Source organism: Lipotes vexillifer, unplaced genomic scaffold (assembly GCF_000442215.2).
Source record: "Lipotes vexillifer unplaced genomic scaffold, Lipotes_vexillifer_v1.1 scaffold297, whole genome shotgun sequence".
Classification (NCBI taxonomy): Eukaryota; Metazoa; Chordata; class Mammalia; order Artiodactyla; family Lipotidae; genus Lipotes; species Lipotes vexillifer.
This window is the reverse complement of record NW_006772098.1, coordinates 966,706-981,645: the sequence shown is the minus strand read 5'-3', so window position 1 is coordinate 981,645 and position 14,940 is coordinate 966,706. Positions and strand designations below refer to the sequence as shown.

Genomic DNA, 14,940 nt, shown 5'->3' with positions numbered 1-14,940 from the left:
GAGACTTAGGGAAAGATAGTACTTGAAGAAATAAAATTGATCATTTTCTGTAATTGAAAAATGGCATGACTCCTCAAGTTATCATAGCATAGAAACAATGACACCCCAGTAGCAGGGGGCAACCTAGTACCCAGATTTTGGTTTCCAACAGCATTCTGCAGTAAAAGGAACCAGGGCTGCTTGGAGAAATGGCTGATGGCTGATTCTAGGACTGGGCTGGGAAAAATACAAGGTAAGGCTGAAGCAACTTATGGTGTTAGAACAGAAAGCAGTGTGCAAAAAAAAAAAAAAAAAGGCTATATTGATGGTAGTATGTCAAAGGGACATAGAAGCCAACTGAAAGAACTCCCCTTTGCCAATTTGAGCAATAAAAAAATAAAGTAACATTGTATTATGACTCAAATTGTAAAATAAATATCCTTGAGTCCATATTGATATAAATTACTAAATAAGTATATAAATGGGAGGGAAAAGACCAATCTCCCATATGTAAGCACACTAATTTATGTAGATTCTCTACCCTCAAGGAGGGAAGCATAGATCTCTCCACTATGTGGTCTGCACACAGTGACTTCCTTCCAAAGAAATATTGTATTTAAAGGGATAGAAAAAAGAAAAAAGAAGGTAACTTTAAAGTGGAGAAATATGACAAGAACTACATCAGCCAGGTAGACAAGGTCAACATGAACAGTGACAAGTTGTGTCATAGTATGTGCCCTGGTCATGACGTGATGAAAATAACACTTTACTTCTGTTGTCTTCCTCCCCTACATCCATAATCCTACCTAAATTATAAGGGGGAAAAATCAAATTCCAATAGAAATCCTACAAAATACTTGACCAGTACTGTCCAAATTGTAAAAGTTGTCAAAAACAAGGAAAATCTGAGAAACTGTCACAGTGAAGAGAAGCCTAAGGAGACATGACGTGGTCATGGTTATTCAGTCTCCTTCAGCCTAAGGAGCCTGAATAACATGGTCTTCAGTGAGGGGGAGTCTGGCCATTGCCATCACATCTTTTATGTCCTTCATGTGGTAATATTCTGCATGAGAAATAAAGGTGCCAAAAATGTGTGTCCACGTGAAATTTACTGTCTGAAATCCCAGAGCATACTGAATATCATCACTTGAAGGAGATGATAAAACAAGTGTGTATCCACAAATATAATCTGTAGAATGATTATATCTAATTCTGTGTAATGAATCCTGTGGACAAAGCTGTTTTAATCCAAATACAAATTTATACGGGCAAGGATTTCTTTACTGTAAATTCTATTTCAAAGAAGAATAATGTGAGTTTTCAATGGACGTCACTTTAACTTTGGGAACAGTGTATTCAAATCCACAGTGGATTAGACCTATACGTTCCTCATGCTTTTAGTGGATTAAATATTCGAGTCTTATGGCTACATTATTTTGCAGACATTTTCTTCTTCCTAGGATTTTTCCATTTATCATGTTTTCGTTTTAGGACTTTTGGACTCTGTCAACCTTTATTTTTTAAGCTAAAATAAATATTTAGTCTGTTTCATGTGGCGTATTCTGCCAGCCGGTCATCTTCAACTCGCTCTTATGAGCACCAATGCTCTTTCCACTCTCATATCATTAACTATAGTATATGTGAGATTATCTTTCATTTCATATATTTGTTGACCAGGTTAATAGGTACTGCCTTTATCATTTTGGCTAAATGAAGAAATTGAAAATGGCTAAACACATGCAAGACATTCTCACTAAAATGATGTTCCTCTTCTATTTACCACGCTATTTTTGCTAACAGCAGCCTGACTCACTATATTCTTGTCTTAAAGAAGATCTACTTTTCTCAGAATTGCAGTCTCTTTTTATTTTTAATCCGTGCAACCCATATACCATAGATACTCTGGTTTATGCTCAGTTTTACTATAATTCAAAGCATTGACTTGATTTCTCTTCATGTTTTTTCTATTCTGTGTTGTTAATAAGCCTCATTTAGAGATGGAGTCTATTTCAGTCATTTTTTTTTTTAAAGAACCAATTATTTAGATTATAAGTCAAAACCCATATCCTCTGTGGAGTAATTTTATGACTCCACAGCCTATGGCATAGCAAAATAATCTCCAACACATAGACTTGCATACTAAACAATGTCCACATAGTTCTCTGGGTTAACTGTAAATTCTCACTAGTGTTAATTAAAATTATGTGGCAAAGTTTCTAAATCACTCAAAGAACACGACCTTTCATTCTTCACCTTATTACTGATACCCACAATCTAATAAATATTGGCTGTTCTTTTAGATGCCCTCTCTCAATCTACGTATTAAGGCTACATTTCACTGGGAAATTATTTCTGGAAATTATTGAGGTTTTAGCTATTGTATTATGGGGATGACTATGGAAAGACTATGGAAATGCACTTTTATGAAATCTGTAGAGTTTTACTATTTTCCTTCATGAAAATACTCCCTAACCTTGAGTAACCTACCCCCACCGCCGACACCCTATCCTGAACCCATACTAATCGATGTAACAAAGGAATTGCTGAGCTTTATTTAATTTGTTGAATTTGATAAAGATAGTTTCAGACCTTTAATGTATATCACTTTGAAGCTATAAAATATTATCATTAGACTTCATATCAGTTGAAATGGTATGCCAACATGTGAATTGCTTTGAAAATTCTACATCAATTTGCTTTTCTAAGCCCCCTTTAGATGAAACCATGATGCCTTCAGTTATTATAACCAGCATTTATTGTATATTAGTTGCTGTGTTAGGCCCAAGAAAACACAGCAAAAACTCCTGTGTCGAAGGAGCTTAGAGTCTGGGAGGACAGCCAGAAGTGTAAACAGCTCTTATAAGAGGTGGTAAGCATTTAATAGAGGAATAAAAGTATCCTTAGGCAGCATGAAATAGGGAGTGTCCGACCAGAGGCTTGGATGGCAAAGAGAAAGGCAAGACAAGGGTAGAGAGAGAAGTTGTTTCCTTGAGTCCTAAGGTTGAACAGACCACCAAGACCACAGGAGGGAATGAATGGTCAGTACAGGTAAAGGAAGCAGCATTTGTGAACACGTGGTAAAATGCAGACCAAGTGGCGTATTTGTGAAGCCCTCAGTCCTAGGATATAGTTTACCTGCAGGTGCTTAAGAGAAGAGTTGCAGAAAATGAGCCTGGAAAACTAAGCTGGAGCCAAAAACTGAAACATTTTTAATGCCTTAATTGGGAGTTTGGGTTTATGTAATAGACGATGGTCAGCCCTTGACTGGTTAAAAGATATTTTGGAAGTACAATCTATGTTACTTGCTGAACAGTTCCAGGTGGGACTGAGAGATGGGGAGTTGTCTACAAGTCTACCTTGGACAACAGTTAAAATCTTTAACTTATCTAATAGTGTGGGAACTAAAAGGAGTATTCAGATTTGATGAAAGTATTACCAAATGATGTTTGTGTTTGTTATTTTGTTTTCCCCCCAGTGGGAGAGACTTCTGAGATTTGCCCAGAAGCCACTGATTTCTTGTGCCACAACAAGAAGTGTATTGCATCCCACCTGGTCTGTGACTATCAACCAGACTGCTCTGATAGGTCTGATGAAGCTCACTGTGGTAAGTGTATTTGTCTGTTCTAATGCTGCCAGTTCAGCGCAGATTTTCACTTTATTAGCAGAGTAACTTATTGGCATTGATGACTGAGAAGAAATTTTCTTTTCATGCACCAGAGTAAATTTAGAATGGACGAAACATTTTTCCAACTTCTCTATGCAAATATTTAAATGGCAGCCCTTCCATCCTTTTTACCCCCAGACTAAAAACTGCAACAAATCTATAGCAAATCATGTTACAAAAATTTCCCATCATGTCATTATATAGAACTGTGTGCAGAGTCAGGGTTAAAATTGTCAGAAACTGAACTAGCAGAGCCTACACTTCTTCATCAGTTCTCATTACTGATTCCATTCCTTTTTCCCAAAAAAATGACTGATTTTATAGATGAGGTGAAAAAAGAACAATTTGAATAAATACTAGTTTAATGATTAATTTTAATAATTACATTGCCCTGGAAAAAGAGGAATCCAAGAACCACTTTGGTTTTTTTATTCAAACTTTAATTCAAATGATTTTTAAATTCATGTATAAAGCCAAGTGTGTAATTTTAAAATATGAACACATATTTAAATCCAAAGAATTTTTTTTCATATATCTTACTGATGAGCATTCATATGGAATCTTGATACCATACAGGCTGCCTGTTGCCGTTAATGTTTGCAGCGTAACAAACTACCCTAAAAGTTAGTGGCTTAAACAAGCTTCATTTTGCTTGCAATTTTGTGGATCATTCATTCAGGAAAGGATTGGCTAGGCAGCTTGTCTCTGATCCACATGGCTCAAACTGGTACAGCTGGACCTAGAGGATCACTTCCAAGATGCCTTTATCCCCTACATGTTTGGCACATGTGTACTCTTTGGTTTCTCTGTCTGGATCAACATGGAATCAACCTCCAGGGCAATCTCTGTGGCTTGGGCTATCACAGGTTAGTCAGACATCTTACATGGAATTGGCTTTTACCATGTGTCAACTGTAAAAGAATGCACAACCTAAAAGTTCAGAAGTATGTTTTATTGGCAGACTTTCTGAGGACTTAAGCCCAGGAGGCAGCCTCTCAGATCCCTCTGAGGGGCTGCTCCCAAGAGGTAGCGGGGGAGACAGGATATACAGGAGTTTTGGGAGCCCAAACATCAAAAGATTACTGTTGGGGCTTCCCTGGTGGCGTAGTGGTTGAGAGTCCGCCTGCCGATGCAGGGGACACGGGTTTGTGCCCCGGTCCGGGAAGATCCCACATGCCGCAGAGCGGCTGGGCCCGTGAGCCACGGCCTCTGAGCTTGCGAGTCCGAAGCCTGTGCTCCGCAACGGGAGAGGCCACAACAGTAAGAGGCCCGCGTACCGCAAAAAAAAAAAAAAAAAAGATTACTGTTAATTAACAGTAGTGCTTTTCTGTGTTTGGGAAGATGCAAGAGACTGTGTTCAGTGAAGTCATTCCTTTGTTATACACCTTAGCTATCTAGGGCCAGCATCCTGGTTTTTCCCATCCTAAATCCCCTCAGGGTGCACCGTTGCCGGTGGCCGGGTGTGGGGGGGGGGGGGGGGTTGCTGCAGTGGCTGAGGGCTTGATGGCGGGCAGCCTGTTGTTTCTGAGTTCCCTGAGTTCCCTCAGGGCGCACCATGGTGGGGTGGGAGGGGCAGGCAGTGGCTGACGGCTACAGTGTCCTTTGTTTACTGACGTGGCAGGCAACATTCTTCATTCACAGAAAGTTCCAAGGGCAAACATTCCAAGAGCCTGAGGAAAAATAGCAAAGAGTTTGTATGACTTAGCCTCAGAAGTTCCAGAATGTCCCTCCTGGCTCTTCATAATGGTTATTCAAATAACAAAGTCTAGCCTAGATTCAAATAGAGGAAGGGAATAGACTCCATTTCTCAGTGGGAAAATATCACACATGCACAGGGAAGGCTTACTACACAAGGCACGTTTAAATGTTTATTTTTAGCTCAGTGTTATTTTTATTCCTCGGGATGTTTACTTCTGAAGTGTTCACTTCTCTTTCTTGCATTCGCTGTTTTTTTTAATTGTGGTAAAGTATACATAAAATATACATAACATAAAATTTACTATTCTAACTTTTTTAACTGTACAGCTCAGTGGCATTAAGTATATTTGCATCGTTGTGCAGCCAACACCACAGCTTCACACTTATGCCAGCTTGGCGTAAGTGTCATCGGAAGGGTTTTTCCCTTAGAGGGCGTCCAGAACCCATATCCAGAACTTTTTTTATCTTGAAAAATTGAAACTCTGTACCAATTAAACAATAACCCTCTATTCTCCCCACCCCCAGCCCCTGACAACCACCATTCTACTTTTTGTTTCTATGCATTTGACAACTCTAGGTGCCTCATGTAAGTGGAATCACAGTGTTTGTCTTTTTGTGACTGGCTTATTTTACTTAGCATATTATCCTCAACATTCATCCCATCTTTTAATTTTAACTCAAGCAAAGAAGAAAATGATTGGTACTTTTTTAAACTGTATTTTGAATGCTACAGTATTGTAATCTTAATTTCATAAAATATTTCCTTTATAATATATATATTCTCAAATGAAATTTATAATACATTAATACTTTCTAGTGTTATTTCTAGCTTCTTTTAAGTGCACCAAAAATATATATATTTTTTTATGTTGACTGTTAGGAATTGATTTCAGTGGAGTTCTAAAACAATGCTCTGAAGCATTTTGAAATCACCATTTCATATAACAAAGAGAGCATTTAATAATCACCAGCAAAACATTAAAAACTTGGCCAGATTTATGAAGGTTCTAAAGAAAAAATAATTTGAATATGATGGCATTGACATAGATAATCCAGTGGGGTGAGAAGGACAGCTATCACATGCATATAGAAAACTTATTACAGACAATAAATATCTTCCTCTCATGTAAAAATGTACATATATTGAAAATGTTTATATAAAAATTATACTCTTCTGTTTATTCCTATTCCTAGTAGGGCTAGGAACAACTTTCTAGACATTGGGTATATAAAAATGAATAAGACATTGTGTTAGGCTTCAGAAATTCACTTTCTACTGTGGAAAAAAAAAAACTAGAGGGAAAAATGCATTAAATGTAATGTTCTTCGCTTTTTGAAAAGGTAGTAAATGAAAAGATTCCTGATTATTTTTTAAGTATAACAAGTGCTATCAGGAATAAGGTTATCACAGCTTATGTGGGGAGTACGTATGAAGAAAAAAATGTGTGTGTGTATGTACATCTGTATATGAAATATAAAATAGACCTAAAAACATCAGAGTTACAGGTGTTTTGGTTTTTCAAATGTGAATGCTGCCCATATTCTTTTTGCTTCACTCATTTTTCTTCTCAGGTACCTTATATGATTCTTATTTTTTTCCCACAGCTATTTGAGGTATTGATATAAAACACACAAAGGCAGTTTTGATGATCAGAAACTGAAGTCAATTACATATCCATGTCTGTTAGTGTTACCCATGAATCTGATGGACAACTGCAAGAAGTATTTGAATTTATTAAAATAAAAGCAATATGTTGACAAATGAAATAGTCACTTTTCTTAAAACTTCTTGATAGATTTTGTTCACCTCCAAAAGGAACATTGCACAGCACACAGAGATATACAGGTGACTTATTGATGCTGCAAATTGACTCCATCAATATTTTATATGATGGTCTTTTGGATATATTGGAGGCATCAGGGCTGGATTCCTGCAGGCAGAGAATCTATCGTGGATAATGGAATAAATTACAACATTTTCAAAGTCACCTTTGGAGAAATATAAGGAAACAATTGACCTTTGGGTTATTAAACTGAAGCCTTCATTTTGACTTTGACCATCATTTGTTGGGCAATTACTTAAATTTTCAGAGGCTCAATTTCCTTATCTATATAGTACATATAATAACATACAGGGTACTTTGAGAATTAGATGAAATAATGTAAAGAATATATTTGTTCAGTCTTTTCAGGATTAATGTTAGCTCCTTCCATGCCATTATTTTTATATTCTCTTGAAATTTGTCAGTCACTGTGAATGCCTTATTTACATGTCCTTTATACTTATCAGGCAATAAATGCAGCTATTCCTCATGACTAAATTCTTACCTTAGGTTATGAGCAAAGATAAAATCTTCTTTTGCATCACTACCTCTTGTTGCAAAAATGCATGGTTGATAACAAATAAGATCAATTCTTTTTGAAAGAAACAGTTAAGTTAGAAAATATGCTCTTTTATCATGGAGGAAATTATTACCTAAAACATGTAGTAAGTGTGCCTTGTATTCTAGGCTAGGGATGCACAGAATGGGATGGGTACTTTCTCTCCTGCATCTTACAGTGATTAACATCATTAGTCAGTCATGTCACTCTTCCCCACTGTACCCAGATTCTCCAAAATCCTTCTCAGTGCAGCTTTCCAAAAAGGCATTTCACAATGAGGAGAAACTGTTTAATAGTTCTATGTTATATATCATGGTATGGCAAAATAAGGTTGCTATGTGGATGTGAGAATTAAAAATAATTAATTACGGAGCCATCTCTTTAATATAACTGAGTTGCTTAATATTTATACTGACCTACAACAATATGGCTGAATATTGTACCAGTGGAAAAATGCCAGTCGTTTAAAACAGTGTTAGTAATACTTTGAATCCATTCAAGGGATCATAATAAAGATCACAATTTGGAAAATATTTTTTCTAAAGCAATAGCCATTTTGAAAATATTGATACATATTAATCATCGAGAAATATTAATATTACAAAGTCTTCATATCATCTATCATTCAGTAATTAGTATGGAATCACGGCTTATATAATGCAGTTCAATAATAATACCTGATCACATGGAAATGTTTACAGTGGTTCAATAGTAAACAACAATTAAGGTGGCAGTGCAAAATAAAGAAGTAATAAGTTGCCAAACAAATAGTAATAACTATGATTACTGTTATAAAACACACACACAGACCCTGAGTAGTGACATGATCTGGAAAGAGAAAGATAGTACAGAAGTTGGACATTCAAGAAAGAATATTATTTGCTAGATGGAATGGAGAAGATACATTAATTAATACACTTGTAACAGAAATTCCAACCTTGACAGGTGTAGACATCATAGCAGTCCCTGCTTGTTGCCTATCCATTTCTTTTTGTTCCTTAGAAACAGAACTGCAGTTTTATCCAGGGCAACATTATGAACAGCCACAGGTACCATCTTCTCCAAACTTCTTTGTAGCCGCCCGTGAGCACTCACCCGCCAGTGAGATATATGTGAGAATTTGGGGAAGGTATCCCTTTCAAAAAGAAAAAGCACCAGAATAGGAAAACGCTTTTTTCTTCTTTCCTCTTCCCATTCCTTTCAATGCCTTGAATATTTGAATTTTTCAACGCTGGAAGGTGCAGCATCATCTTGCAACCATGAATGAGCATGAGGATGGCAAGATGACAGAAAGGAAAGACGGAAAATATGTGCTTCACAACTGCACGTTTGAACCACAGTCACAGTGCCAACCTTTAACTGACACCTTCCTGACATATTGTTATTTGAGATAAATGAATAGTAGCTGTTTAAGCTACTATTATTTGGGTTTTCAGTTACTTGAAACTAAATGCATCTCTAACTGATACAGACAATAAGGAAAATGTATTATCTCAAAAAGCAAGAAGTCCAAAAGCAAGGGAGCTCTAGAGTTGGTTAATTTAGTAACTTTTGTCATCAAATGTATAGAACTATATGCCCTGCTTCATTCTTTATGTTCTGCTATCTTCAGATAATGGATTTTCTTATAAAGTCAGCTCCCCATAGAATCTCTTTAGTCCCAAGCATCGCATCTTTGCAACGATATCCTGAGAAAGGACAAATAGGTTTTCTTCCTTTTGATTTATTTTTAAGAATAAAGAAACCTCTTCCTAGGTGTCTTTTCCCTAGTAAGTCTCATTGTCTAGAAAAGCATCCCAAGACTATCTTAAACCAGTCAAGACAAGGGAAGTTTGAACATCGATCATGATTGCTTAGATAAACCGTGAGCCGCCTCTGGAGTTACAGGGGGCTGTTTCACTCTGCAAACAAATATCTGAGTGAAAGAAGGTGAATTCCTAGATAAAACTGCAGTTCTGTCCTGAACAAGAGAGGGAAGGAGGGACTGACAAATGAGCATCGAATTGCTAGAGAACATATGCAAAAAAGAGAGAGAGAGAGAAGTGCTTCAACATAAAAGTTGGAAAAAGTCAGTTTTATTCAAAAGAAATTTTTCTGAAAAATTTCATTGAAGTAGAGGCAGTTTTGGAGACAAGACAGATTTCAGCCTAAAAAAGCATTGCATCAACAGAAAGGTTATTGTATTCAAGGCTAGAGGTTTTGAGGACATTTTCAAATAATGTGAACACCTGAATATTTCGAGCAAGGGAAATAACATGAGAGCAGTCTTAAAGATTAATAATGTGGTTTGGGTGTATAAGGTTGATAGGATGAAGGCTACACTAAAGAAAAAGGCTCTTAACATAAACCAGGGGATTGAACCAATGGAGCTGGAACAGGAACTATGGAGCTGCAAAGAAAGGAATGAACTAAACAAGTTCTTGAAGGGAGAATCTATAGGTGTTGGTGATAGATTAGATATGGAAATAAAGAATGCAGAATCAAAGATAACTTCATAGTTTGAATCTTTAGAAAGAGAGAGAAGATTCATGCTATGAAATTAATCAATAATCTCAGAGAGAAGAACCATTTGGAGGGATAAATGATGAGTTCATTTTAGGCTTGTCGGTTTTGAGATGATAATTGCATATTCCAAGTGGAATGTTCAACAAACATTTGTAGATAAACACCTGCATTTCATTGTAGCTGTAGATTTGTAGGTCATCTGCACAAAAGTATGAAAGGCTATGGGAAAGAATGAGTGAAGATACAAAGAGTGAGACTTTTTTTTAATTATGTAATTTTTTAACAAGAGGGGCACCCCAGCTAACTCTGCAATATAAGAAAGGAATTAGTAGAGAATGTGTGATTGAAAGATGTAGAAAAGTTGTATAACTTTGAAATAAATGCAGCTGTGGAATGCTAATAACAGTGTTTGGTAAGCAGCTGAGATCATAAACCAAGGTTAACCCTAGAAAAGGGAAAAGTAAAAGTGGTATAATTTGAGTTAGAGAGACTGAAATGTAAGAGAATGAATCCTGATTGTGTAGATATCTTCAGAGTCAATGGTAAAGCCATATATTAAATACGGTGGAAGAGGAAGGAAAAGAGTGGTCACAGAGAATTGAAAAAGAATAATTATTGTAGGGCCTATGTGTCTGGGAGTCAGTTACACAGAAATACTATAGAACCTGTGTGTGACATCATTCTAACAAACACACAACGGCTGTCTTGTTTGTAACATTGCAAGATTCTACATGTTTGCGGTTGTGTTAACTAAACACCTGGAGAACCACATTCCTCACTTTTATCCATATTATATAAGCATGGTATAAACCTTTGTATAAACATGGCATAAAAAGGATATACAGAGCCCATCAATAAGTATATAAAAACCAATGGAGCATAAGTCATGTAGAATGAATGAAAGAAATGTATATAATTAAAAACGATTCTAGTTTTTAGGGATAAGATGCAATCATGCCAGAGAAGTAAAATGCTGAGATTTTATGAAAATACTCTTAGAGATCCAGAAAATTGTCTATAAAAATATTAAAGCTTTGTTTTGCCAAATGTTTGGCATCCATTTTAACAGCAAGTTTTTCCTTGCTGACAAAGTTTCTATATATGCTAATAATAGTTTTATGTTAAGAACAAGTTATGAACAAGAAACCATCTGGAGAAGAAACGTTAAAAATAATACAAACTTCATCTTTCTAAAAAAAAAAGTCAATGACAATCTCAGTTGATTCATACTGATTAAACCATCCAATAATTCATTCTGTCTCTATAACACAGTTTTTACAGTGAATGCTCAAAAATAATAACTGCTATGCAAAAAGAAAATGAAAGCTGTATCAGGGTATTAGGAAGGCACTTTTCACAGATGACTAGGTAGTAGACAATCAGTTATTATCTAGTAATTTTTCTCATTGTGAACAACTTAATTTTTTAATGAGTCATGAATCAATACTTTTAGAAGAGAACTTCTTTCATTATTTAGTGAGAAATAATTTAGTGACTGGCTCTGAAATGTTGTACGTGGGTGATGGGTATGGAATGCTGAGAGGGTTTTGCATCCTGTATGGTTTTCTACCAAAGGCACCTTTTCTCTAGTTAATGACTTTTCCTCTCTAATGGTCTATGCTGTTCAAACACCAGAGTGGACAGAGGGATGGAGTTAAACATCCAGACAACTGGAGATATTGATTTATTTGACCTGAATAATCTATATTATCATAATGTTTTATACATTGTTCATGTGTAGATACAGTTTTATCTATCATCTAAAATGTTATTAGTCAATCCATGTAAATCCTTAATGGCTAAATGACAGTATTCATGCACTGCTTCTAGACCCTGTGATTAAAAAAAAGTTTCGGTGTACAACTGATATTTCCAATGAGTGCAAATACCCTGGTTCTTTAAATTTTAAAATAAACAGAGTATGCAAATACTAATTTTAAATCATCACAAATGTAGTATAATATCAAGTGTGACATACATTTCTACAACATTCCATTAATATTTTTGTTTCCTTAGGCCAGTATACAAGCACAGCAGGAAGCTGCAATTTTGAAATAACTTCAGGAAGCTGGACCACAGCTTGCAGTCTTACTCAAGACTCTCAAGATGACTTGGATTGGGCCATTGGCAGTAGAATTCCTACTGAAGCATTGAGTCCAGACCTCGATCACACACCAGGTAAATGCAGTAGAGACAGTCAGGCCACGTAGTTCACTGGGCTGGAAATTTGCTTTAACTATTTGAGTGAATGTCAGAGCACCTTCCTTATGTCTTTGTGGGGGTAGAGCTCAATAGCCTTTATGAAAAGTGAGTTAGTTCCTTCCATTTAACCCCTGAATTACTTAATAGACCTAGAACTGATATTGCCACAACAAGGAAATCAATAACTCTATTTAAGAGACTCACAGATTTTATTTACCCTACCCTAAAGGTGGCCTTAAAGTCCCCAACTGGGGCAGGGACAAGTAGGGAACATTCAGATTAATGCATGCAGTAGGCAAAGGTATATAGTTGGCATGCTGCTGCGATGATTGCTAGCTTGCCACCAATTTCATTCCAGACCCTCTGAAGTACAGGGGCAGAGATTTAAAAGGTAAGTGATGATAAAAAGAATGAGCATCAGCAAACTCTGAACAAGTTTTGCTTCTTGCCTGTGACATGAGATCAGTGTAATCTTAAGTGATTTTCCAATTAATAGAGTCAGAGTAGAAGGAAGCTTGTATTCTTGTTTACTTTTACCTGAAATCTTGCCTGATACTCAACACTTTTCTTAGGAATCTAACTTTCTTAGGAATTAAAAACAACTTTTTTCAGTGATAACTTTTCTTAGGGACAAAACTTTTCTTAGGGATAAAATCTAGCTTTTCTTTGGGATAAAAAATAATGTTAAATATTTGTGATGGTAAATTTTAAGTGTCAACTTGGAGGGTGTTTTTGGGTGAGGTTAACATTTAAATTGGTGAACTTGGAGCAGATTACCCTCCGTAATGTGGGTGGGCCTCATCCAATCAGTTGAAGACTTGAATAGAACGAAAAAGACCAGCCTCCCAGAGCAAGAGGTAACTCACCAACAGTTTGTCTTTGGACTTTATCTGCCCTGTTGGCTTTCTTGGGTCTCCAGCCTGCCGGCCCACACTGCAAATGTGGGGCTTGTCAGCCTCCATAATCACATGAGCCAGTTCCTATAATAAATGCCTTGCTATATTTATACAACATCCTATTGGTTCTGTTTCTCTGGAGAACCCTAGCTAATAACTCCTCAAAAAAACTGAGGCATAGAACAGTGAAAAAGAACAAGAACACATGGAGTTAAAATAAGTTTTCATAGAAAAAGTATACAAGATTGGCTCAGCCATTTTATGTCCAGTGAAAAGAGAACAGTAATTTTAGCATTTATATCTTCCAGGCAGATTGAAAATATGATGTTCAATTACAGCATGGATGTTCATTCTTATTTTAAAGCTGTTTCCTAATTCAGCTTCAGATTGAATATTTCTATTCCTTTCAACCTGTCATGTTGTATTTTTTCTGCCTTTCATCAAGTTTATTTTTCTTAAAAAAAAAAATGAGATTAGTACACACCATGTTATAGGTTAATGGAACAGGACAGAGAATCAAGACACTTAGGTAAGTAATTAGGAGGATTTAGTATATAACAAAGGCCAATTCAGTGGGAAGAAGTTGTATTATTTAATATGATGCTGGCATAGCTGGTTGTCCACCTGGAAGGAAATGAAATGAAATTCCAGTTTTTCTTCTATATATTTCATATACAACATATATTCCAGATGGATTAAAGATGTAACAAATTAAAATAATAAAACTCTTACCAAGAAAACATAGGGTAAACTATGTATAATTTAAAGGCAGTATCAAACTTCCAAAAGCCAGATATAAAATTATAGCTATGATCTAAATATTTCATAAACAAAATCAACAGGCATATAATAGATTGGAAGTTTTTTTCTTTACATATTACAGGTAGACTGTATATACAGATAACTCTCACAAACTTATTAGAAACGGCAATTTTAACAACCAGGAAAGATTTGCCTAGCCAGTTCACAGATGATCAAATTCAAATAATCAACAAATATATTAAATGATGCTCAAGTTCACAACTCATCAGAAAAATGCAAATTAAAATAATCAGATGGGAAGAGATTTTCAAAAGCCACTTACAGATGATTGAGAGATGGAGTGGGGGGAACAGAAGGATACTCATTAATGGTTATGGGAAATTTTCTGTTTTGGAAAGCATTCTGGCCACATAGAAATACAAGGACCAAGACATAAGTACATGTGTGTAAGGATATTTACATCAGCATTGTTTGCAGTTGAAAGAAATGAGAAATAAAATGAACATGCATCATTCATACAATCATTTATTCATTCCTTTCTTCTTTTATTTATTCAATTATTAAGTATCAGGCACTGATACTTGTCCTGGGGATACATTAGTGAATAAAACAGATAAAAATCACTGCCACAGTGGAGTTCACATTCTAGATGGAGGGAAACAATAATAAATAAACATAATAAGTAAATAAGTTATATGGCCTGTTAGAAGGAGAGGAAAGAAAGAATAGAGAAAGTAGGATCGGGAAGGCCAGGGGATGGCTTGGGGGGAGGATGGCAGTTTAAATAAGCTGGTCAGAATAGGCTGCAATGAGAAAATGCCATTCGAAAAATGACTTGACGGAAGTGAGAGA

General features: G+C 36.0%; 1 protein-coding gene across 1 annotated transcript in view; it reads left to right on the top strand.

Annotated features, from left to right (window-relative positions):
• The window catches only part of MALRD1 (MAM and LDL receptor class A domain containing 1), a 608,458-nt gene that overhangs the window by 412,977 nt on the left and 180,541 nt on the right, over positions 1-14,940 (top strand). The window contains exons 30-31 of the mRNA XM_007447298.1: positions 3,455-3,583; positions 12,245-12,406. Coding sequence (XP_007447360.1) covers positions 3,455-3,583; positions 12,245-12,406 — 291 coding nt within the window. The remainder of the gene's footprint in view (positions 1-3,454; positions 3,584-12,244; positions 12,407-14,940) is intronic.